At 45.5% G+C, this 26,124-nt stretch overlaps 2 protein-coding genes across 2 annotated transcripts; both read left to right on the plus strand.

Moving 5' to 3' along the window:
• Positions 1 to 484: 484 nt before the first annotated feature.
• Positions 485 to 1,989, plus strand: S100Z (S100 calcium binding protein Z). The gene is made up of 3 exons (XM_019472356.1): positions 485 to 621; positions 1,772 to 1,775; positions 1,831 to 1,989. Exons 1-3 carry the CDS (start codon positions 485 to 487, stop codon positions 1,987 to 1,989), a joined length of 300 nt encoding a protein of 99 aa, XP_019327901.1.
• A 13,527-nt stretch (positions 1,990 to 15,516) lies between these two features.
• On the plus strand, positions 15,517 to 24,044 carry CRHBP (corticotropin releasing hormone binding protein). The gene is made up of 7 exons (XM_009280294.2): positions 15,517 to 15,797; positions 16,237 to 16,330; positions 16,964 to 17,121; positions 19,221 to 19,431; positions 20,757 to 20,905; positions 22,279 to 22,396; positions 23,887 to 24,044. The coding sequence occupies exons 1-7, from the start codon at positions 15,558 to 15,560 to the stop codon at positions 24,042 to 24,044; spliced, it is 1,128 nt and encodes a 375-aa protein (XP_009278569.2). The 5' UTR covers positions 15,517 to 15,557.
• The last annotated feature ends 2,080 nt before the right edge of the window (positions 24,045 to 26,124 follow it).

The following is a 26,124-nucleotide window of genomic DNA, read 5'->3' on the forward strand; positions in this document are numbered from 1 at the left end:
CATTTTGGCTGCTGTTACTTGTTGATCTCATTTTCTTGGGAAAACTTTTGAATCAAAAGGAGGGTGTGCCTTCATTTTCCCTGTGTTTTCAGCTATGGGTATGAGAGATTTCATTTTACAGTAGCTTTGCAAAATGGATGCACAGTAGATCACTTTCTTAAAAACCTTTCCGTTTACCTTTTCAAAGTAATTGCTAGTAAGTTCAGGACAATGTTTTATAACAGTCTAGCCTTGCTCACACACAGCTGACAGGATGGATCAACTGCACACAGCATGGGCGGCAAACAGGAGGAGCTGGAAGCCATCGTGCAGCGGGATAGGTATGACTTAGTCGCCATCACAGAAACACGTTGTTTTCAGTATTGGTAACAATTTCTCTCTTCAGCTAGCTTTCCATCCTTTCCCTGAGACCAGCCTTTGGTTTGGCTCCTGCGCAATGTCACTGACTCTGGATCTTTGCCCCACAGCTCTCCCGCTCACTGCTATGTCTACACCACTGGAGGACGCGATGGACACCTTGATCAAGATTTTCCATCACTACTCTGGCAAAGAAGGAAACAGATACAAGCTCAGTAAAGGAGAACCCAAGGAGCTCCTCACCAGCAAGCTCACTAACTTCCTGTCCATAAGATGCAGCTCCTGAACCTCTTGAGTTAGTGTTTCATGGGTGGGATAAACACCTATCCAAGAGTTGAGGAATAGTATCTCCTTCTGTAAGGCACATCCTGCCACAGCCTTTCAGATGACAGTTGTCTTTGTGGAGCCAGACAGAAGGAGATGAGATCAAATATCCCATTTGGGAAGTATGTTTTCAGAGGGTGGTCCAGCCCCGGTGCCCTGCCATGTGCCACCAGCGGCAGAGCCGGGTACCTGTGTTCTGCTTACTCCTCTGCGTTTTTGAGCAGGGCAAGAGCAGCCTACAAGCAGTAGCAAAATCAATGCTAAATCAGACTTTAATCAGTTTTTTGTTTGTTTGTTCATTTTTAATAATAGGGCACAGATAAGTCCTTCGAAGAATTAAATTCAGCAACCAGTTCTCATGAGACAAGAAAGTAGCTTGTGCACAATGGCCACACACACACAGCTGCTTATATGCCCTGCAGAGAGATGCTAAGAAAATCCTTTCAGCGATAAGCTCCTGGTCTGAATATCTCTTTGCACGTTTGTTGTGTTCTGCGTTACACAGTATGGATGCTTTTTATGGAATAATGACCAGATTCATAGCTGGTTTTCTGTATCCTTTTAATTGTAAAGATTGTTGTGGACCCTGTCACCACCATCAGGATTTTTTCTTTACATTGTATCCATTTCCTTGAATTGGATTTTCTTTTAATCTTGGCTATTGATTTATTATTACGAGATTCACTGCTCTTACTCCCACTGAGTAGGATGTGTTGTTTGCTAAGTAGAGATCTGAATGTGATGAATGGATGTCTAATACGGCCACTTATGAACAGCCTGTTGAAAATCTAAGTACTGTTTGTTAAAGGATGATACAGAGAAATGCATATTATAGATCCATCTTGTCAAAATAAATCAGTACTCAGCAGCTCCTAAAATCTGTTTGATTCATTTCAGTGCCTGTTTAGTACCTGTATTCCTTCTAAGAGCTGCATTGTGTTCAGTTTCTGTTGCTGTGCTCTTTTGGGACTCCAGACCTATGTTTTTAATGCTGTGGTTAGTGGTATATTACTATTCAGGTGCATATTTCATGCAGCCTTTTATTTAATAGCCCTGGGGCTTGTGACAGAGCAGTGGGTTGCACCGCCAGGTGTGTCAGAATTACACATTCAAGATCTGCACAGCTAAGTCATTTCTCTTTCTCTTTAGGGACAAAAGGACCCCCTTCTGGTTGATAAGATTATGAGAGATCTGGACTCCAATAAAGACAATGAAGTGGATTTTAATGAACTTGTCATTCTGGTTGCTGCTTTGATTGTGGCATGTAATGATTTCTTTGAAGAACAGCTAAAGAAAGAGGGATTTTAAAAATGCTCAGTACAATCAATCTCCTGGCCACAAATGCGAGCAAAGCACACCTAGTTAGGTAGCCCTCATCAGCATCTAGTGAATGCAAACCATCATCCCTCCAAATGTTACTGCTGTAAGACACTTATGGACCTGATCAGCAGGTGGTGTAAGCTGGACCAAAGCTAGTTTATACTACTTGAGATCTGGCTTTTAATATTTTCAGTCTTTGTGCTGCATGCATCCGTAACATGCATTCATCAGTTGCCCAGGTCAAGGGCTTGGGTTGACAGATCATTTGGCAGGAGTTGAGACTTCTATTTCTTAAATGTCAGTGGGTAGTAAAAGGCACAGGAATGTTACTATATACTTTCTGAATTGGAAAATTTGGAATGAGACATAAAACTTGCAATTTAATTTTCAGTCATTCTGTAACAACCATATTTTGGCAGCTCAAAAGGAGCAGCTTGTTTTTTGCTCAGCTCTGCTTATTCTAAAGGCCTTTTTAGATGCTGCTGCATACCTCCCCACATTCTCGTATTTCAGATGTGGTCACAGCTGTCTCCTGCTGCCTGAGCAGACGGTACCGCTTGCCATTGTTACAAGTTCATTTCCCCCACCTCCCCAGCTTCAATTTTGTTGTGTTGGCATTACTGCATCCCAGTAGTCCACCTCTTCATTCGGCATAAATGAATTTATTCATATGATAAATTATTCAAATACATAGAAGATTTAGTCAGCAAACTGTTCTGAGGGCTGATGGAAGGACTGGGTCTTCAGGGGAAATGTAAATGCCGCCTTCTTTCACTATTCTGGCACCCCTAAGAGGAGGGCTTTTAGAGGACCACTTGTGGGGGATTTAGTGACGGGATCCCAGGGCACAGCTTTGTAATGTGAGTCATCTTATGGAACAATTATTTCACCTCACTCTGATCCAACCCACTGCATGGAAGTGGAGCAAAAGGTGCAGTGGGACCCTGTGGCCAGGCGTGGAAAGAGGACAATCCCTTTCAGTGTTAGTCTTCTCTTGGGTTGAATTAAGAGTACTTCTACACTCCTGTTTGAATTAAGCATACTTCCAAAGCCCTGCAAATCCTCAGCAGCAGGGTGTCGTGGCTTTTTTCTTGCACGGAGAGCTCTCTTTGTTCCTTATTATTTTGTTGGTAACTTCAAACTATAATAAAAGGCATCTGAGTTAAATGAAGATATTCTGCTTGTGTAAGAGATTAATAAAAAACCATCCCCCAGTGAAGACGTGCCCTGCTAGGCAACATTTGAAGAATGAATTTCACTTGTCTCTCCTCCCCAGATCCCTGGACATAATTCAGCAAAGACTATACTATTTTGTATAAAATCATATATCATTAAGAATATGTAATTTATTATAAGAAGGGGATTCTGTAGGGTCTAATAAATATAACAAGGGGCAGACATCATCCTAAGAAAGGGGCTACCACCAAATGATGTTATCCTGGAAAAAAGGAGACTTTGCCCCGGTGGCAGAGCCACAAGGTGCTGCCTCTTTAACACTTCAGTGACATAAGTTATATAGGATTCACTGAAGATCTTCTAGGGGAACACAGCAAAAAGTATTAAAGTAAAACTGACAAAAATTGCACAACTTTTTGCCCCCTGCACTGTCATGCACCTCAATTTCATTGCAGTTGTTGGACCAGGATGGTAGGAGTATCAGCGAAAAAGTAAGACTGCTTTTCTGGTTCCTCACAGGTCCTTCAGACTGTTGCTAGTCTCCCTCCAAGGGGAAGGGAGAGGAGAGCAGCTTAAAGCTTCAACCCCAGGCTAAAAGGAATAAGATTGTCCCAGTGAGGACCAGTTTCTTCATTATGACTTTTGAGCAAAAGGCTTTTTGGAAACAAGCTCCAGAAAGTTCATAAACCCTCTGCTCATCCCTGATGAGCCCCTGGACACGTAGCAGCCCGTGTGCCGAGCAGAATTATGCTAAGTCACAGCTGGTGGCAGCAGCATGCCCCTGGGTCAGGCAGGGAGAGCTGCCGCGGTGATGGAGAGGGTCAGTGGAGCCACCTGAATGATGACTGAATTTACTAGGGATTGAGTGCAGCCTAATTCCTCTGCGGAAGGGGCTTGCTTGCACACGAGCTATGGGTGAATCAGAGGAGAATGACTCAAATGATCTTTATTCCAACAGAAGTTTTATAAAACCTCATAAATCACCCTTTTTTTCTTGGCTGGTTAGGTTTTTCTTGTTGCTGTTTTAACTGCAAGGACAACTGTTAAACTCTATCAGCTTTAAAGAAGAAACTTTTTTGCACAAAGACTGGAGACCAAGCAGAAAAGGAAGAAAATGCTACAAAGCACATTCAGATGCTCAAAAACACAAAGCCTTGGCACAATTTGGGGCCCTTGGGTAAGGCACTTGCCATCCTAATCTTGGGCTAACCATGGGCTGACCCACTGCACCAGTGGGTCATTCCTCTGCCGCTACTCTCCCACAGGAGCCAACTAGGAAGATACCTGATGATCACCTGGAAGTTTTTAATTGCCTCTGAATGAGAAAAAGCTGTGAGCAATCCTCTTTTCTGTAAGCAGTCCTCAGGAAGGAGAACTGCATTGAAGCCACTCACTCTGGCTCTGCAAGATGGTGCTTGCACAGCCAGCCTTGCTACAGCCACTTTGTCCTGCGGATGTGAACATTTTGGTTTTAGCTTCTCTCAGAAGGGAAAAATGTCTCCTTCAAACACAAAGGCAGTATTTTTTCTCATTGTTTACTGACACTTTTCCTGCTGAATTCTAGTTTGCCTGTAGTTCATGAATCTAGGAAGCACTTTGAAGTTTTACATGCAGAGGAAGCTTGCTGTGTGGCTTTCTCCAAAGTCACTCAGCTTTAGGAATGATGTCTAATTACAGGCATTTTTTCATTTGTGTTATCAGACTGTCTGGCAAATCGATAGAAAATTGAACACCACAACATGGCCTAATATTTTCAAGTTACACTAAAGAACAATAAAAATACAGGGATGCCAGACAAGGCCTTTTCTAGCTATTGTGAAATTGTTTTGCCTGACATCTAAAAAGCAGATTTTCAGAAGATAAATTATGTTATCTTGAAAGCCTCAGCCTCTGCCATTTGCTTTTATTGTAGTTCAAAAGAGACTTGGGTACACAAAGCTTGATGCACTATCAGTAAATAAATTTATAACCTCTTCAGATTCGATATCCAACTACAGATCTCAAAGAGCTGCGTATGACACCACTGTGATGACAAGTGCTTTGCAACGGAGCAGTCCCTCCAAGCTCTGACTTACCAGCCAGGTCCACTAGGAAAGCACCACCTTTTTCGCTCTGCAGCAGTGTAGAGGGTGTCAAGCCCAATGCGATAATCATCATCCTACATCAGTTCCTCCTTGTAAAGATGAGAAACAAAGTTGCCTGGGGTTGTGGGAAGGGAGAGAGAAGTGATGCTAGGAGACCCCAACAGAACAGATGATGTTTCCCACAGCCAGAAATGTCATTAATTGCTTTCCACCAAATGCCATTCGAGAAAGAATTGAAAGTTATTGCCAGTTACAATTTTATATTTATGGATACGAATCCAGTGCTGTGCTTGCAGGGATGCCTTGAATACATGGAGCACCTGTGTTAACCTGCATTCGCTAGCAAAGGAAATCCAGCATCTTCAAAGCCTATCACAACTGCTGGTCAGGTGCAGAGCAGTGCGTGCAGCACGTGCGGCACAGCCCAGAGCTGCTCAGAGCGGCACAACAGTACAGCAGTTTGATGTGCCTGCCTGTTTGGTCTGGGAAATCTGGACGGGGTTGCCTTTCAAATCCCAGTGGTTATTAGTGCATCTACTTCTCACCCTTGGCACCCCAACATGCAGGCTGGCAAACTCCCTGGGCTGTCAGTACGGTGCCTGCTCTGTTCAGGTGCACACACTTCTCCCTTAGCAAAGCAGATATTTCTTCCTGGGGCAAAGGCTCCGGGGTCCCCCCCAGCACAGCAATCGCTGCCATGGGTGCATGGCCACAGCAATGCAGTGTGTGTACACAGTGTGCATGGGATGGACTGTATCGTCTCAAAAGCCGGTGCAGGTATCTCGGCGAAGCATGGCCTCGTGATATCCCAAGTAGCCAGCGAATTAATGCTGTGTTACAGACAGGCCAGAAGAAGGGGGAGAAGAGCTCTCCTGTAGCAATGCAGATCCACCCCAGGTCACTCAGCCATCCAAGGCAGAGCCCCTTTCCAGGCTCCATGCTGCAGCATAAAGCAGAGCGTGGCCAGGAGGGAAACTCTTAGGCACAGCCCAGAGCCCATCATCCCAGCTCAGCAGCACACAGAAAACGTTCAGCTCCTCTCTGATTTCAGCCCCAAAGAAGTTGGGTAAAAGGTCAAACACAAAACTTGCCTCTGAAATCAGATTAATCTATATAAAGGCTTTTGACTGGCAGGAAGATTTGTTAGACTGTGATGTGACGTCATGTGCATGTCTAATAAGGGTTTTGATTGACAGGCCAACAATTAATAGAGGTGTCTTTAGGGATAATTAAGTCTGTTGAATGGCACTGTATTATTTGAAGAAAAAAAGGGGTCACATTTTCAATTTTATCTTTCTTCTGCCACATGATACGGCATGAGAGATAATGTTTCATTTATGATCTGGTAATCTGTTTTCTAAGCTAGCTCCATTCACGTCCTTTCCTCTGAGTCAGGATGTGGTGGGTTACAGGCCCTGGGCAGCCATCAAAAAGAGCACATGAATGAACTTCACCAGATACATTAAAAAAAACCCAACCAAATAAAAAAACCCCGAACTTGTCCTTTTTAAATACCAACTCTCAGCCACCTGCAATCAGTTGCGTACAAGGGGCAACTCCCAAGGAAGAGAACTGCAGCTGCATCCACTTATTTTGCCCTCACAAGTAAATTCTCAGCTGATCTAAAAGGACAGAGCCTCTTGCACTTAGTGGCATAATTTTGCAACAGCTGAGGACATGTGCTTGAGACTTTAAATTAGCCTTCAGTGGAAAGTTGTGTTTCTGTTAGCTGGTTGGCTAAATAAGGACATGTCTGTAAAACTGCAAATGTTGCAACAAGGCAGCTAAGAGGAAGACAGGAGGAGCGATTGCTCAGAGTACAGGTATTTGGGGGAAAATTAGTAGAAAATGCTCCTGCGATACATCTGCTTTAAATTCTAAGCTGTCCTCTCAGGTCCTGGTTGACTTCATGGGTTGCAGAGCAAATTGTCATACTGTAGCTCTCAAGTACCTATCTGTACTAGAATCTGTGGAGTCTGCCTTAAAACTCCATTTATTGCTCTGACTCTACATTCCCAGCAGTTGCATGAACCTAGAAATGTGCTATGTGGAAACACAGAATAAAGCTACAGCAGGAAAAAAACTGTGGGTAGAACAAGTTGCAAAGAGCAGAAAAGCAACTGAACCATGCAGAGCATTAGTTAAGGTTGTGTTTTGGAAGCTTAAAAATGGCAAGAAGTTGAGAATGATGCAGAAAGATGCAGGTTCCCCAGCTCCAGCTGGGAACACTGAGTGGCAGCAGCAAATAGGTCCCTGTGGCTGAGCAAAGTGTGGCTGGAGGAGACACAGGGTTGGAGAGCTCAGTCATATTAAACCATTAATGCCTTGGCTAGGTGAAACGAAAGCTCTTTTTGCCCTTGCACTAATGACCTAATTCTGCAGTTTTCACTCAGGGAAAATTTTTGTCATTTTTGGTGCCCCAAGAGTAATATTACATGAGGGAGAATCATCAGCCTTTGAAAGCCAAGTACAGTTTCTGTTTGAAATGAAAAAGCCTGTTGGCATACCTGAGGTAAAGATGCTCTGTGACATTGTTATCAAAGGTGAGGCTGTCTTTAGACTTCAGGAGGTTGAAAAATGCTGACCAGGTGATCTCAAAGTCCTTCAATGTTTATGATTTTTACACTGACACAAAATATTCCACTACTTTCGCCTAAAAGTGTTTGGAGTTTAACTGATCAAAGTGTTTCGCACTGCAGCCTGTGCGGTACTAAGGATAACTTTTCACATGCATGTGAAAAATAAAGGGCTAAGTGGTAGGAGCAGTTGAAAGGATAAATATACCATTACACTGGGTATGCTGGCATCTCTTATCTGACTCATATTGACTAGTTGAATCGTGTAAAACTCCACAGTGTTTCTGAAATGGGCCCATTACTGTGATGCCTAACACTCCTAGAGACGATCATGTTGAATCACCGTTTTTTCCCGGATGAGAAAGACTCAGTCAAGGAGATAGATAGTCACTTCAGCTGAGAAATACTTGTCCTTGGATAGGAAAAATATCTTAAAATATCACTTATCAAAGTAGTGCCTTGTCAAAGATGAAGTTTGTTCTTCATAGTGACCCAGATCTAATGAATTTTGGAATGTGACATGTGTAAATACTAAGATTTCTCAATACATCTTAAAATTATATTCTGTATAATAAAGTGACCTCAGCATTGAAAATAAAGTGACAAATGTTCTAGTAACTCAGAGTTGAACAGGAAATTTGGGAGAGGAGGAACAGGAGCTATTGCTTGGGGCAGGGTCACTGGGAGAAGGCTGAAGCGGTGGAAGAGGCTGCAGCACGGTGTCCTCTGCAAATCCAGCACAGGACCTGACCTCGGCCATGAGGGGTACATCCCCAAGCAAAGTCCAACCACAATAACTGTGCCATGTTTTGGAAAGGACATTGTTCTTCTGCAAGGACATCGGGACTGATCAGAGCAGCCACTGCAGCCAGCAGAGGCAAACATGACCCACTTTGATCCACAGACATGGACCAAAGGAGGCATCTCCGAAGGTCCCTTGCCTGGGAGCCACGCTGACACCTGCATGTGTCTCTGGTGTTGAGGTCTTCCTGCACCAGCCCTTGAGAGGGGAGGTACCATGTGGGGGATCCACAGAGGAGGCAGGCCCAGGCTAAAATTAAACAGTTGAGCGAATGTCTGGCGCCTCTCCTAACGCCAGAGCGATGGCAGACGCCTTTGCCAGTTACCCCCCCCCACATCTTTTCTCCCCTTCCTGGGAGAAAACTTTTCTCTGCTCCCACTTCTTGGCCCTGACTGCTTTGTGTAGATGCTGGGTTGAGTCACAGGCAGAACTGGTAGTGATAACCGCCCTCAGGGTAATCTTGGTGTCTGAATATAATGTTTGCTTGATTATTTGTAACCCGCTAAACTGTGAGCTTCACAGTCCTTGCTTTTATTTAATGCCATAAATAGTGTTAATGCAACACATCATCAAGCCTGCATGATGCTGATAGGCTTTCAGTTCATAAATCATGTGTTTGTCATTTCTCTAAACCACTCAACATGACAAATCACACATCTCTCGTGTCAAACTGCCCAGAGTTAACAAGCTACGCTTACTTCACCTTATGGAAAGTTCAGCTCTATTTAAAGCCAATTTAGACACACAAAAAGAAGTAATAGAAGTGTTACAGAGAGATATATGGCAAGGCTCGGAAAAGGTTTGCCATACCCAGCACAGAGCTGGGGCAGACGGGTAGTGACAGAAGTTAGTGACGGAGATGCCCACTGACTGCAGAGAGGGGAGTCCCGGGCTTGGGTTGGATCATGGCCTGTTGGGAAACCTGCCTGATGCTGAAACCAACACAAGAGTAAAGGAATGAAGCACAAAAGGTGATCTCAGACTTGGTGTTTCTGCTGCTGGGAATGCTCTCCTTCAGCTGTCATTGCAACTCTGATTGGATTCCTGTAAAAGGAACATATCAAATCATTGACAGGGCCAATTTAGTTACTTTAGTCGCATTGAACTCTACCTTTCCTATTGTATGTCCATAGCCTAGCTACTTAAACTGTGTTTCCAGTAGTTAGCTGATGCATTTTGTAGAATGGGCAGCTATCCATTGATAACTGCCATGGCAGCAATCAAACTCATTTCTCATATGCCACAACCAGTCCCCAAATGTAGTCATGATCACAGTTACAGTCCCAAACGATCTGGCAGTCGCAGTTTGGGTCCTCCAGACAACAGGGGCTTTGGAGATGTTAATAAGCTCCACATTTATTTTTCTGGGTCTGTGCTATGGGTTGCCTCCTGGCTGGGTCCTGGGCAGGGCAGTGACCCATTGCAATGAGACACGGTGGTGAGTGCGTGTGCTGGATACACAGCATGATTTGGCAGCAGGTGTCTTGATAATTAATTTGCCCTTATCAGCAATGATAACATGAAGCATGGTGTAACCTCTTAGTGGAGAGTGGACCTGATTGTTACTGACGGGATGTGGCTGCAAAGTCGCTCAGGACTGATGTGAAGTATTCGGCAATGGTTTGCAAGTACTGAGTATGGATTTAGTTACCCCAGTGTTTTCTGTGGTGACTTATAGGGTGAGGGAACCGGACCAGAAGCAGGAGCTCCATACACGTTTGTCTCTAGCTTCTTGAACTCTCAGGCAGTTTTCGAAGCAGTCTTGTGTGAGTCTGTATCAAGGGTATGGTTTCCTAATGACCTCCAGGGCTGCGATTTGCGGTACAGCCTCCCCTTTGCTTCCTTATAATACACTGAAGGATTTGCAACCAGTTGAATGGCATACACGTGTAATAAAATACAAGTGATGTGCAGCAGTCCCCTACCGTGCAAAGACACGATGTCGATGTGAGACCTGCAGCCACACAATAAGGACTGGCTAGTACTACATCTCCCAGATACTGTAGGGGAAAGGAAAAACTAGTCCCTGAATTAATTCTGAGTTACAGTGGGGATGAGCATAAGGGAAATAAATGTAGCTGAGCACAATGTTTAGCAGCTGACAGGATAGGAATTTTAAAGTCCAGCTAGACGTCTCACACTGTGCATCGCCCCACACCGCATCTCCAGCCAGCTCTGAGCAGCAGTGAGTAATCAGCATCAGCAGCCGAGGATGGAGCGCCCGAGGCAGGAGAAATCCTCTACGCTTGAGCAGTCAGTAGTGTAGCACTGTGTACTCACTGCTGCTCTCATCAGTTCAAGAAACCACCAGGCACAGACAAGCAGAGGGGCCTGCATGGGACGTGCAGCAGCTGGGCTGCTCCCTGTGGCGTGGAGTCAGAGCCTGCATGGGGTTGCGTCTAAACAGGAAAATGAACCCTTGCTAAAGGTTCCGGTGCTAGAAGGAGGTTTGATCTGCTCCAGCTGCTTGTGCCAGCAGTCAGGCTGCAGCTGAGGAGGGAGGTGCTCTGGAGGGGAAGAAACAGTGGGTTTAAAATATGGCCCAAACCAGAAGATTGTGGTTTTCAACAAATAGCTGGTAGGAAGTCCAGGAGCTGTGGTTTGTCCAAGCGCTCCAGAGTCAGCAATCCTCAAGGTTCATCCTTTTACCTGGGTGGTGGGTGAGATGTGCTGCAGGTGAAATTTTGACATTGAGTGGAGGGAATGGGAGCCATAGCCTGCAGTGTGTTTGTGGTGAAGCAAGTGCTGAAATAAAATGATCTTTTGCAGGAGTTAAAGCATGGCAGGGTGCTGTGTTAGTGAGCTGGGGACTCAAGGGACCCTTTTAGAGAGCAGAAAGGCTTCATAACACCTGGCTCCTCTTTGCATCAGGGAGGGATCCCTAAGGAGCGTCTGTAGCTCAAACACTGCTCACTAAGAAATCTCAATACCAAGAGCATCATCCACAATCTTCCTGTACCAACTACCTTACCTTTGAGGAGAAGAAACTGCATTTACCACCTGTATTATAGCACATACCATCACTTGATCACCATGGGGGAGGGTAAATGGAGTTTGTTTCACTACTCTCTTCAGCTGTATTTTCTCCACCTCTCACCACAGCTGGGATCTCTTCTCTGCTATAATAGCTGACAAGACACCTACAAGCTCTGTGCACGAGGTGGAGGATTTCCACCGTGGGGCAGGTGGATCCTCCCAAGCACGTAGCTGAATGGCATAAAAAACCCACCAACACTACATTAACAACCTGAGGCTCTGCAAAGGCTGAGGTGCCCCAACAATACCCCCCTGAGCCATAGCAGAGCAGGGTGGGTGATACCCTGCATGCAGCCCAGCCTCTCACCAGCATGCTGGCATCCCATCGCTTCTGCCAGGGAAAGGGGCTGCTCCCAGGGTGAGTTACGGTTGCCAGCAGAGTCAAGGTGTCATAGCATTAGAGCAGCTGGATTATCTAGCCCCTAGCAGGGTCAGACTGGGAATGCGTTTTACTGTGTTATGTAATTTGATATTAAATAAAAAGATTGTCCTACAAAGTGTTAACATGACTCAACCCCATGAAAGAAAAATGACACCCTCCTCATTCACCCAAGGGTTTGTATTGTGTTGAAGATGTTTTTCCCTTCTGAAACGCTGCAGGGATGTTTTGAACCCTGTTTAAACTGCTGATTTTTCTTTGCTCTGTTAGTTGCAATCTTATCTCCTGAAGAGGTCAGTCTCTGCCAGTGGCCTTAAACAAAAGCAGCACTGGAATGGGCAAAGGGAGGTGCAGAGGGGAAGGGGACCTGTGATAACCTGTGAGGAGGCAGCACTGCCAAGCGAGGAGGTGCTTCCCCATCCTCCCTCACCCTCTGACAGTCAGGATGTAGGGCTGGGAGATGAGCCCCCTCCTTTCCCTGTGACTGGTCCCCTTTGGGGGTCTATCTGTCCAGGCTCCACCTGAGTCAGGTGCGGAGGCACTACAGGGCAGAGTCCCTGCCGGCAGCAGCAGCTGCACCTCTCTGCATGTGGTTCCCTATTCCCATCCCAAATACTTGCCTTCCACAGGCGCTAGAGCTGCACAAAGGGAAGCATACAAGATTTTGGGGGCTGAGGGCAGCCCTGTGTTTGAGGACACAGGGAATTACCCCAGGCACTGGGAGGCTTTGCAATGAGGCTGGACAGGATGTCATCATGCTTCATCAGCTCCTGCTGAGCCCAGATCTGAAATGCAAAGCAGAAGACAATGCAGAGTAGATGACAGGTTGCATTAGCACCTCTGTTAAAACCAAGCTCCACATCCACAGCAAGGGGCATCTGAGTTTAGCTTTTGCACTAACGTTATACAGAATATTTATAATCCTCAAAGCAAACTCCTGCAGATGTTGCATAGGAAATGCAGAGCCGCCATAGGTCCTGTGTGAGTAAGAAATTGCAACAGATGTGGAAGTAGCTCCTATCCTCCTTCCCACCGCCTTGTTGGTTGGAGAAGGACAGTTCCCACACCTCATCTGCCGGGATGTCCTCCAGGCCCTGGGGCTATGTGCTTGCCTGGGCAACCCCACCAGTGAATGCTATGCTAGCCTGGATCTCAGCTATTCATGGGCAAGAGTTTAAAATATGGTGACATCACTGTTGGTATGTTTTTTTCTGAGTAGATCACCTCACAGCTGGTTTAATAGACAGTCGCATTGATTTAACTGCAGTGTCATTTGTCCTTCACTCATTTTTGGAGCTGAATTTAACCAAATCTTCAGTAACTAGTCAAATTCTCACAAAATCACACACTCTCTCTCCTTTACTGAAGATATTCAAGGACTCAGCATCTGAGGTCTAGGTTAGGGGCCAGCAGGGCAAACTAGGACACCCCAGCCAGAACTGGGACTCAAAGATGGGGAGTGGAGAGGTCATTCTGTAATCCTGACTTTCTTCATCTCTTCAGAAGGTGAATGTGTGATAAGAAAAGCGAATGAGGCTGGACTCCCCTGCAGCCCCTCCTGGTCCTGCAGGATCTTGGTGGTCTCCAGAGCACCTCTCATCACTCTGATTAACCTCCCAGCCATACTCTAATGCAAGTTGGAATTAAACCCTGCAGTTTTCCAACAAAACTTGTAATTCCCAAAGAACTTCGATGGATTTCAGATTCCAAACTCCCTTGGTGCTTCTGATAATCCTTGCCTAAAATCACAGTATTTAAACAATTCAAGGTAAGTACATGAAGATGAATTAATTTAGCCTTGGTTCATGCAGTAATTAACTACGCAGTTCCCCAAAGCAGTTTTAACAATCTTTGAATGCAACTTGATGTCAAAGTTCAAAAATAATATTTTCCATTTCCTTAGTATTTTTTATGCTCTTGAAACCCACACAAATATGGCAAATTCACAGAAGTGCCATGTAGATATGGAGCAATATTATAGTTTACATTAAAGTAAACCATAAGAATAAGAATTACAGCATAATAAGGTCAGAGCCAGAATAAGATTTATTTATTTGTTGTTCGACCAACAAGTTGGGTCGAACAGCAAGGAAATGTTTCTGTCCACAAGCCCTAACAATGAAATCAGAAGCAGCAAACTTAAAGCCTTGCAAATCCAGATTGCATTATTTCTAAGTTTTGCTCAACCAAGCTCTTGAAACACACAAATATGGCAAATTCACAGAAGTGCCATGTAGATATGGAGCAATATTATAGTTTATATTTTGTTCATGCAGTAATTAACTACGCAGTTCCCCAAAGCAGTTTTAACAATCTTTGAATGCAACTTGATGTCAAAGTTCAAAAATAATATTTTCCATTTCCTTAGTATTTTTTATGCTCTTGAAACCCACACAAATATGGCAAATTCACAGAAGTGCCATGTAGATATGGAGCAATATTATAGTTTACATTAAAGTAAACCATAAGAATAAGAATTACAGCATAATAAGGTCAGAGCCAGAATAAGATTTATTTATTTGTTGTTCGACCAACAAGTTGGGTCGAACAGCAAGGAAATGTTTCTGTCCACAAGCCCTAACAATGAAATCAGAAGCAGCAAACTTAAAGCCTTGCAAATCCAGATTGCATTATTTCTAAGTTTTGCTCAACCAAAGTGACAGTTTGACAGGGAAGCATAGAGCAGAAGGAGACGTTAGCAAGAAGCCTGAGATGGGGCAAGGGTAGTTATTGTCTGCAGAGTATTGAGGATTCATCCCAGGTCAGGGGACAACAAGAATATACCCTAAAACTAATATCTGTGCTGAGTTCCTGATTTTTAGTACTCTGTAGAGTTACGAATTTTCATTCCCAGGTTCACCTTTTGAAGCTCTTTCTCAGATTTCCCTTGAGGATCAGGGCTGGAGCAGTATCAGCTGTTCTGTGGGGAACATGCCCTTGGGAACCCCAAGTTTTCCTAATTTCTGTACAAAAGCTGTGTCTGGTGGGGAGAGCTGTCTGGTTTTGCCTGTGTACTTGCTGCAGAGCCCTTGTGCCCCAGCTGCAGGCGCAGGACCTGGAAGCCAGCAGGTCCCCCAGCCCCGGGGAGATGCTGGCCCCAGGCTGCAAGGCTGGCGGGGATGCAGGGGTGCCCACCCAGGCCTGGCTGGTGGGAAGCACCTGGCACAGGGGCTGCGGAGAGCTGCATGTCATGGAGCAGCAGGAGGGAGGCAGGGAGCCCTGCACGTCCGAAATGCCCCGGGACTGGAAAGCAGAAGAAGAGGAGGAGGGAGGGATGCTCCTTGTTCCTCGCTTTGGAGTAACGGGAAATAAACACACTGCGTGAGTGCCTCGGCTGCAGGGGGACAGGCTCTCCTCCTCAGAGCTTTTCAGCTCCGCCAGACAGATAAGTAAAAAAGACATCTGCCGGCAAGGGGAGTTCGACTGGCTTGGAAATTTGTGGCTGTGATTTGGACCCTCGTCATGCCCACGTACTCTGTTACTGCAAGAGGAATTCAGTTACCATGGGTTACCCTATCAGTACGGGGACCAAGTGCCTCCCCTCCCAACAGCTCTATAAAAAGAGTCTCTCCAAGATACCCCAGCGGCTCCTGCCTACCCGTGCAGACGGGGAGGAACTTGGCCACGGGAAGAGAGGGAGGGCCGCCAGAGGAGGTGTCAGCATGCCGTCTGCTTTCCAGTTTCAATGCCACTTCATTCTCATCTTCCTGGCAGCCTCCAAGGGGGAAACCAGATACCTAGAGGTGAGCAATGGGGCTAGCAACTAAAGCGCTTCACTGTGCTTTTAGCTGCTGCCTTCTAACTTGTACTCCCAGCTTTCAAGCATCGTGCTTTTTCCTCTCTCCCCTCCTCTTCCCACTCCTCCTGCATTAAACCTACACCTGGGTAACATTAATACAACAGTCCCACCCACCCCCATTTGTTTATCCTCCCTTTTCTCAAACTTGAATTTTTGCTGAGGATTTAAGAGACACTCTGTGCACTGAGCTGCTGGGCTCACCTCTTAGGTGCCAGGTTTGTTCCTCTCTACTGCAGGTTGGCAGCTTTCTGACTGAGCTCTTCCACAGCTGCACCGTTTCTGGAGGAGGGATTTAACTTGCTGGTGCCTGTTCTTGAGAAGTGCAGGGAGGGGGCTGCATTTCACTTTGCCCCAGCCTCTTCTTGCCTTCTTTCCCTCACCAGGTGAGGGATGCTGGTGAAGATGAGCCCTTCCTACTCCTCAGCGAAGATCTGAAGCGAGAGCTGTCTGCAGGGCAGATCTACCGGCGATCGCTCCGTAAGTTTCTTTGGTGCTCTGGTGGGGACCATTGGTGGGTGGGAGAGTCCTGGGGTGAGCTCAGGGCTCGGGGAGATGAAAGAGGAGTGACAGAGCTGCAGGTGCTTTTTGCAAGGGGTGGGGGGGAGAAGAAGGACAAAGTGTTAAAATCTCAGAAAAACTGTGGTTGAGGCAAAGGGATTGAAACGGGGCTCTGAAAAGAGGTTGAGGCTCAGAGTTGAGGGTCCCCAATAATGGGAGGAGGATGGGGATCGTCCACCCGTGTCCCTAGGCAGGGTCATATCTCCAGGGCACGGGGCAGGTGGAAAAGCTGTGGTTAGAGAGAAATCTGAAGGAATGGGGTGTTTGTGCATACACACACACACAGAGTTTTCTGCTCAGAGATGCTTCAACGTGTCATCCCCCCCCACACCCCCCCATCACATGTGTGTACCCACACCTGCAAGTTACTATTCATCCTCTGATGCTCAGCAGGCTCCTAATTGCTTCTCTGGGTCTCCCTCTCCTCACTGCCAGCTGGGTCTCAGTGTGGGGGTCTCTCCTCGCTCCCCCATTCCCTGTGCCATGGGAGCTAGCACTGAGTCTCCCTCCCAAGCAGGCTGAGGCAGCAGCCCTGTGTCTCTGTTTCTCCAGGGTGCATTGACATGCTGAGTATAGAGGGGCAGTTCACCTTCACTGCAGAGCAACCACAGCTGCACTGCGCAACCTTCTTCATTGGGGAGCCCGAGGAGCTCATCACGATAGACTACAACTTTGTAAACATCGACTGCCAAGGGGGTGATTTCCTGAAGGTGAGAAGCTGGCAAGTCCTGCTGCGCTTCCCCTTCCCTGCTCTCATCTGACATGTGAGACATTTGCTACGTGTGGAAGGGGCAGGCGAACGCATAGGCGCACAAGCATGTGTGTGTGTGTTTGTGTGTGCAGAACAGGCTTTCACAAAGCAGCCATCTCTGGGACGGCTGTTCCTCCTCCCTGAGGCACTTGGGGTATGTTCCCCCCTGCCACCACCCCCCTAAATCAAAGTTGGATGCAGGCTGAGGATCCCTCTCCAAACTGCAGCACTGGCTCTCCTGAACTTTTCTAGGAGCACCTCTACTGAGTGTCCATACCTGTGGGACCGACTGAAAAGTTTGGTCAGTATGAGCCAAGCCTCTCAGCCCCGTTAGGAGGGTTTTCTTATTGCACCATGAATCACACGAGCCCTGCAGATAACAATACAGCTCTCTGAATGGCTGTTACTGCTCCAGGACCTCTGCTTGCAGGTCACTTAGCATCAGCTTTTTAATGAGTGGATCATTGCAGGCTTTCTTTCAAATGGCCCCACTAGAGCTTTTCAGGGTGTTGGCTGTGAACAGAAAGAGGTTCATGACTCAGAGCCATTTATATTCCAGTATCAAAAAACTTTACCAGCGCATTTTGCTGGCAGGCAGAAGCATTGACCAAGATCTGAACTTGGTTCAGGAGAGAAGGGCAGGCTCAATGACCCCTGGCTGCTCCCCTCACCTTGTGCTCTGCCCTTTGCACTGTGGTGGCCATGAACAGCACAGACCCTGTCCTGCCTGGTGGTGAGCTGAGCTCTGGGGAGGAGGAGGAGGAAAGCTGCCCTTCAGCCCTTTCCTTGTCTCCCTCTCATGGAGAGATGCTGTCCCCCTGCTCGCTTTACCCTGGGGAATCCTGTCCCTCCATCGTGTACCCCTGGCTGGGATCTCTCCCCATGTTGCTGCAGGGAGGACGATTTCAGCCTCTCATGGGTCCAAGGATTTTGTACGTAGGCTTACAGCTACTTATGGAGGCTAGAAAAATGCCAAGATGTCTTGAGGCTTTATAGAGGTTTCCTTCCTTTGATGATGGGGTCCCCAGTTTCTGCATTATACAGTTGTATTTATACAGGTAGCTTTTCTCTGGTGTAATTTGAGCACCCACGTCTCATTACTTCAGAAAACTTACAGTTCTGGCAAATCCAGAGACTGATCCTGCAGCTTTTCCATGAGGAAGTCCCACACATACTCACATTAGGATTACTCACCGAAGCGATGGCAGGTGCTTGGATTTTCAAAGTATTGACTGGAGCATAGAAGGAATTACTCTGTGAGAGCGGCTAGGAGGGAATTGAAGCAGCAAGGCAGGCAACTGCACAGCTATGCTAGCATTAACACAGATTTCTAGTTCTGACACATTTCCCTGAAGACGGTGAGGGTAAATTGTTGCTATTTTTGTTGTGAAGGAAAGATTTGTAGCGGATGCTGCTTAAGGTCCAGCCAACTAGGCAGCATTTGTTCTGCTTTCTAGTGGTTAGGATGGGCTGAAAGAACAGACACAGGAAAGAGCAATACCTCTGCCAATAATCCCTCCCTGAAGCTTTAGTGTATTCCAATACCTCTGGAAGGCCTCCGGGCCCATTAATGACAAGCTGCAAAACATGGATGGTGGAAAATTACAGGCCAGATCAATGGACTTAATGCCCAGAGTTTGAAAGGGTGACTTACGTTTCATGTGGCTTCCAAATCAAGCTGGTCAAAACTTCTCTTAGTAACAATGAAATTGCAATAGTAAGAAATAAAAAAAGAGAAAAAAAAAAAGATGCAAATGTGATGATGCTGGAGCAAAGAGCTGCTTCCCTCAAAAAAAGGTCACCAAAATTGTCACCTGAAGGAAATAAAGACAACATTAAAATTTAAATGTAACCCTTTCCAAAATACGGATTGAAGCTTGAATAATTAGTTAAATGCTAGGAAATTGATAAATACGAAGAATTTTTGTTTTTAATTGGTGGCTTTGAACAGGCCATCTGGTGTCAAAATAAAACAGTGTCTGTAATACTTCATGTTTCTGTTCTCTGCTAACAGAGCGATAAACAAAAGCCTTGTTTTCAATTATTGAACCCCTGTAGGTATTTGATGGCTGGATACTCAAAGGAGAGAAATTTCCCAGTTCCTTGGACCATCCCCTCCCCACTTCCCAAAGATACATAGACTTTTGTGAAAGTGGCAATATTCAGAGGAGCATCAGGTCATCTCAGAACGTCGCAATGATCTTCTTCAGGATTCACCAGCCAGGCAATGGATTTACCGTCACAGTCAAGAAAAACGCCAACCTCTTTCGTGAGTCTGCCTTTTATACCTTCAAATGGGCTTGTGTTTGGGGCAGGAAGCAAAATGAACGTGCTGGTTTGCATTGAATTATCTCGCTGGCATCTGCACTGACACGGCTCCAGTAACACCAGCGGAGGCACACACACCTGCATCCCCGAGGATTTGACTCAGGCTTAGTCTGTGTCTCAAGAAAAAGAAAAGTAAGTGAAGTGTAACAGATAACTTAGACATGGCTTCAATATTCAGGACCAGAAGGCCCTTTCTTTCAAAGAAGATCTCTTCCAATCTAATATTGTCACATTCACATTTGGCTAGAACAAATAGTATTAATTTAGGGAGTTTAATCTCAGCAATTTCTAGACGTGTGAACAATGACGAAAAAATATTTGAAAAAGTTCAACGGCAAAAACAGTGTATTGAATAGTTATGTGATAGTTATGAGTGATATATGATCCCAAGGATCTATTTGCAAGTTATTTCCCTAAGCCTCTGAGCTGGCAAGGCACAAATAATGGTCACTTGCATCATTTTTCCAAGAGGGGACAGGACATTTAAATCAGACTGGCCTGAACAATAATTGTTATCTGCCCCACCATGCAAAGGATGAAGATGATGGCATGTCTGCCCTGTCCTTACCCTGAGTTGTTCAGACCCAAGCCTGCAAGCTGGGTCTCCACGCTGGTGTGCCTTCATGCCCGTGGATGTGATTATTGTGTGCAGCAGCTGGAGGTGGCTGGTGTCCTTCACTGGCCTACTGAAGCAGCTGCAGGCCTCCAGGTCTGCAAGGAGGATCCCTTGGGTTACACACACAGATTATAAGCTACTCCCTTACCTGAACTGTTAAGGTTGAACTTTAAGATAAAATCAGCATGTATGCGCTCTAGTTTCAATGGGATGTTTTGCAGGGTAAGGAACTCCAGTTAAGGGGAGCAGAACAGGACTTAGGGGTTTGCTGGCAATATCAGGCGATAACCAGTCAAAGCTAAACAAAAGCCCTGCATCCATATTTAGCCTCCTTCACACTGGCAAACAGTATGAGCCCCCGACAACATGAGCCCCTGATGTATGGATTTGGGGTGTGAGCTCTCCCATTGACTGCTTCACCCTCAAGTTCTGCCAGACTTCATGCTACATGGTAAGCAACGGGCAGGGAATTTTTAGGGAACAAATGATATGCAAGAACACCAGAAAATGCCATATGCATATTTTTCAGCATTTGGTTGTAACTCTCAGTGATTAAATCATCTGTTCTTTGTTAGTATTGAAAGTACATCATTTTGCTCCATGCAGTGATGACTGCACAAGTAACTCTTGTACCTTCTCCTGTGCCCCAGCTTGCAATGTCATCTCTCAGACTCCCTCGGGAAGGTTTACCATGGTCATTCCTCATCAGCACAGAAACTGCAGCTTCTCCATAATCTACCCAGTGGTGATAAAAATATCTGATCTTATCCTGGGACATTTAAATGGCCTCTTTTTAAAGGTGAGCTGTTTGTTTCCTAAGAAATTACTACCATGTGCAGTTTTCCTGGGCACAGGAGAGGGATGGAGTGAAGCGGGGATAGCCTGTGGCACTGGCTGCTAAGGCATGTGTGCTCCGGACCACTTGAGTGCACGCTGAGGGCTCTGGTTTCCCCCCAGACATGAGGGCTGGATCTGCCTCTGTCACTATTGTCTCTGTAATGTTGCAGAGGCATCAAATTATGCAAAGTACCATTAATGCATGTAAATATTGCTTGCCATAACAAAGGGTAAGAATTTCATTAGAAAGAAAGGAGTGCTCTCCTGGAGAGCTGTCTGTCTGTATTTAAACTAATGAAAGCAGCAACCGCTCTGAACAGAGAAAGGAGACATGGGTTAGGTAGTGAGGTATTAGCATGGAGAAAATACAAACGTGCTCACAACCGATTCCCTGCTCAGCATGCTGGGCATCCTCTGCTCCATCTGCTCTGATGCACAGCATGGGGTTGGGGTTTGGCCACAGCGTTTGGTGCTTGGTGACGACCAGACAGGAGAGGACCAGAGCTGTTGGTGGCACCCTGTGCCTGGGAGGTCTAAGAAGGTGTGAATTCCAACATATCTGGAAGAATAGGAGCAAGAAAGTTTGTTTTCTGCTGCCAGTGAGAATAGCACCCTAGGTCCTTCATGGGGACTGTCAGTGTCTGAGCAAACCAGGCTTTGAGAGATGGGCAGGTGAGTTGACTTATTCAGCAGTGGGCAGAAAAGGGACAACAGCAGGAGGACAATAAAGAAATAGGGCACTTAAATAGCAGCATATGGGTGACAGCCCAAAGGTGCACAAGGTGTCCGTGCAAGATGTCTTTGGCAAACAGCATTAATTTTCAGCAAAAGAACACTTGTGGGTCTAATATACAGTGAGTCATTGTTGTCATACAAAACTACTCTTTTGGTTAATTCCTACTTTAATTAAACTTTGCCAGAATAGCGCATTTTAGCAACACTTACTGCTTATGAATAAGTATGGTATAGTGGAACTTAAGTTCCTGCCTGCCAGATGAGTGTGGGCACACATGCAGCCCATGCCTGTATTAATTTGATTACAGGTCTATGCATCCAGAATCAGATTGCTTATTTGCACTAAAAGTAGTTGAATCAACACCTTAACTACTTGTCAGTAATTTTCAGAGCCTACTTAGGTCTTTCTTTGGAATCCCTTAAGGAAATTAACTGACTAATGTCAAATTGAAGTAGTGCTCAGGATGAGAACAGCCTGATTTCACACAGGTTTGAGCACAGAGGACTTCTAAAACCTACTGTTGGCTGCAATCATGTCTAGAGAACTGCTACCTTTTGTAGATATAAATGATAAATAACTTTTAATCTCTGCCTTTTTAGAAACCATCAGCAGGCTGTGCAGGAGTGGGAGATTTTGTAGAGCTGCTAGGAGGAACTGGCTTAGACCCATCCAAGATGTTTCCACTAGCTGATCTCTGTCATTCCTTTCACGGGTCTGGTAAGAACTCCTTCTTCCACTTACCTCCACATGATAAAATAATTAACCAGAGGGAGTTGTGCAGAAATCTCCTGGATTTCCTGCTAGACTGGTGAACTTCACATGTAGCAGAACATGAGAGCTAAAGCTACTCGAGCCTGCAGCTGGGCTGTGTGATACAGCACACCCATGACCACCTTCACTTGCCCCTGCAGTAATCATTATAACAAGCTTGTTATACATATTTTTAAAATGCTTGTCCTATGACACATATGATTATTAGAGTGTCAACAGATAGATGAGCCTGGAAATTCCTAACAAATGAAGGCAGAGCGGTTGCATTTTCAGTTAAGGAGTTTTTTTCTCACTTACTTAGTGTTTCCAAAGCCTCCTTTTCTGCTGCAGGAGCAACACATACCCCAAAAGCCTCAGAGCTCCCACTCTCTGCTTTGAACCCTGAAGGAGCTCTGAACCCATTTCACTATCATGCCGGGTCGGTGACCTCTTTCTCCCCATGAAAATAAGAATTCCCAGTTTCCCTAATATTCAGTACAGCAGAGTATGAAGTCGCAGTGATGTGACAGACCTGTCCCTGTGGCACATGTGTTGTACCTTGGGAGTATGAATGGGTGCACCAGAGAAGCGGCATTTCCGCAGGGTTGGAGGGCAGGAACATGCCTGGCACTTCACCTCTGTGGTCTCCCTTGCCTTTCATCACACCACAACTTAATGGTCCAGGCACTGTTTAAAGCTTTAACTGGCAAGCACTGGTGCTGAGTGAATACCGAGAACTGTGATGAGATTAAAATGAGCTTTCCTGGCGCTGTGAAGGAATGGAAATCCCATCTTGGACCCACTAGACTTCTCCTCCAGTGAGGAAGGTGCTCCAAGTTCCCCAAATGAAACAGGCTTTGCCAAACCCCCGCTCAAATGGCTCATCTAAATCAGTGGTTAGTGATATGCTTGATTTCCCCCAGAGTGAGTCCATATTGCTGGGCACTGCCATTTGAATTTGTCTTGGTGGAATTCTCACATGCCTTTGTTACTGTGAAGAACCTCCTTATGCACAAAACCACTCATCCCTCTAAAGGAAATATTTCAAAATTTTTGATTTTGTATATCTGCAGGATAGGGTGCCATTACCCTTACCCATCGCTCGTGGTATCTAACAGTAGCATACCTTCCCAAATGCAAACATGTACAGACATCTGTGTTGTGTCTATCTATACATAAGTGAGATTGTGGGTGGATGGGGAGTGGCATTTGCATGAGTTAAGGTTACAACACTTAGTTAAATACCCAAGCCATTGTAAAGTAAAACTAACAAATGCAACAGAAGGTATTTAGTCAGCAATGCCACCACTGGCTGGTCATTACTACACACAAACTTGCTTTGTTTCCAAAATTGTATGTATCGGTGCTTTGTAATTCCCAAAACTATACATCTCTTTTCCCTCACTCTCATAAAAGTGTATCTTTATATCTCCTCTGTATCTCTTTTCCCTAATTAGCCCAAATGAAGATTGGCTGTGACAATACCGTGCTGCGAATGGTCTCCAGCGGCAAACACATCAACCGTGTGACATTTGAGTATCATCAACTCAATCTGCAGGAAACGGAAAACAGAAAGGAGAACAGCATTGAGGAATTCTGCTTTCCTAGTATCTGAGAAACCAGGCCACGCATTTTCACATAGCTAATGAAAATAAGGTTCTGGTGAATTAAAAAAAAAGTATTTTTCCTTTAACCAGCTGGTATTATCGAGCCTTTCTATGGTACAAGCATATTTCTTTTTTCATACAAATCAGTCATTCCCATGAGCAAGCAGGAAAAAGCAACCAATATATTAATCTTTGTTATTATAATTATATTTTTTTTCTGCAGTATTTAAGCTCATTTACCACATCAAAAATCAATAGCAAGAACAGAAGGCTGCGTTTCCCATATAAATATTATTTGGAAAACAGACACAAACCCTCTGTGTATCTAGTCTAAGGACATACAAAACCCACAATAAGTATAAACTTCATGCAGTAACTTTATCCTTTTATATCAGGTATAAACAAAAAAATTAGATGGTGGAATACACTTCCAGTTTTGTAAGAGGAAACCCAACATTAGTGTGTGTAAAAACTACCGGTTTGTTTATGACTGTAAATGTACTATTTATTTCTAATGACATGTTTTTAATAAAAATTTATAGCATGGAAAATCTAAACATGAATAAATACATTTAAAGAGTTGGCAAAATGTTATTACGTTGTATTTTTCTGAAGAGCTCTTTTAACATTCTGGAACATTCTTCCTAAGTCTTGTGCAGTTTTCTGGAAATTATAATTTTGAACATATGTTGCTGTAAAACTGTGGACTATTAAAGTAACATTATGGGCAGAAATTTGGCTTGCCAATGTTGCATACACCTTCATGTGGAGTACGTTCCAGCTGTACACTGACTGGTACCTTCCCTGTTTAAGGTTTTTGTTCAGGTGTCCTGCTGACTTGTGGAGGCAGGGATATACAAATGTAGATTAATTTTTTCCACACCTTTAGTGGCCAAGAAGAAGAGTGTAAGCCGGGAGGGCTCTAGAAAGCACAGCAGAGCAGAGGACCAGAGTTGTGTCCTAGCTCAGAGTGAGGCACATGGACTACAAATCAGCACTTCTAGGAGTGCTACCTGGCAATAACAAGAGCAAACTGTTCCTCCTGGGATGTTCAATTAATGGTCAACACTGATTAATCCAGCTGCATGCCTGAGATCTTCAGTGCTGAGTTCTGGCTCTTAATCTTACAGACAGTCACCAAAAATCAAGTGTCTTGAGTATTCAGCAGCTCTGAAGTTCACTCCCCCCGACTGAAGTGGGTGAAAACTGCAGGATGCCTCAGACTCTTCCTCTGTAGGGTTTTGGGAGCCCGGTTTTGGTGACTGACTCATGAACAGAGGGATGCATTTGGTAGCCTGGTCAGGCTCGGGCGAGCATATCCACCCTGCAGGGCTGTGTTTATGGAGAAGGTGGGGATTGTGGGAATGTTTCACTTTGTTAAAAAAAAAAATCAGATAAAACCATTGCTGGCTACCCGAGGCACGGAGCAGCCTTGGCTCAGGGCTCTGAGTGGTCTGGTCCTTGGCCACCACATCCCTGCTCTAGGCCCATGTGACCCACCATGGGCTTCCTGGACCCCCGGTGCAGTACTGGCAGTGCTGGCATGGCCACCCAGCACCAGAGACATCGAATCAGGGGAAAAAAATCAGGGCTCAATGAAATAGCTTTTTTCCTGAGGAAACTTGCAGTGACAGAGGATCTCTGTCCCCCAGCATCCCCCTCAGCTCATTCTTTCTGGGTGCCTGTCACTGTCAGGGTGGCCCTAACCATATCCAGCCCCACCAGCCTTTCCCGGGCACCCTTTGGTGAACCAGGGCAGGTTTCTCCTGGAGAAACTGGCTGCTCATGGCTTGGACGGGCATACTCTTTGCTGGGTAAAAAAACTGGCTGGATGGCCAGGCCCAGAGAGTGGTGGTGAATGGAGTTACATCCAGTTGGCGGCCGGTCACAAGTGGTGTCCCCCAGGGCTCAGTATTGGGGCCAGCTCTGTTCAATATCTTTATCAATGATCTGGATGAGGGCATCGAGTGCACCCTCAGTAAGTTTGCAGACGACACCAAGGTGGGCAGGAGTGTTGATCTGCTCGAGGGTAGGAAGGCTCTGCAGAGGGACCTGGACAGGCTGGATCGATGGGCCAAGGCCAACTGT

Source organism: Aptenodytes forsteri, unplaced genomic scaffold (assembly GCF_000699145.1).
Source record: "Aptenodytes forsteri isolate BGI_AS27 unplaced genomic scaffold, ASM69914v1 Scaffold387, whole genome shotgun sequence".
Classification (NCBI taxonomy): Eukaryota; Metazoa; Chordata; class Aves; order Sphenisciformes; family Spheniscidae; genus Aptenodytes; species Aptenodytes forsteri.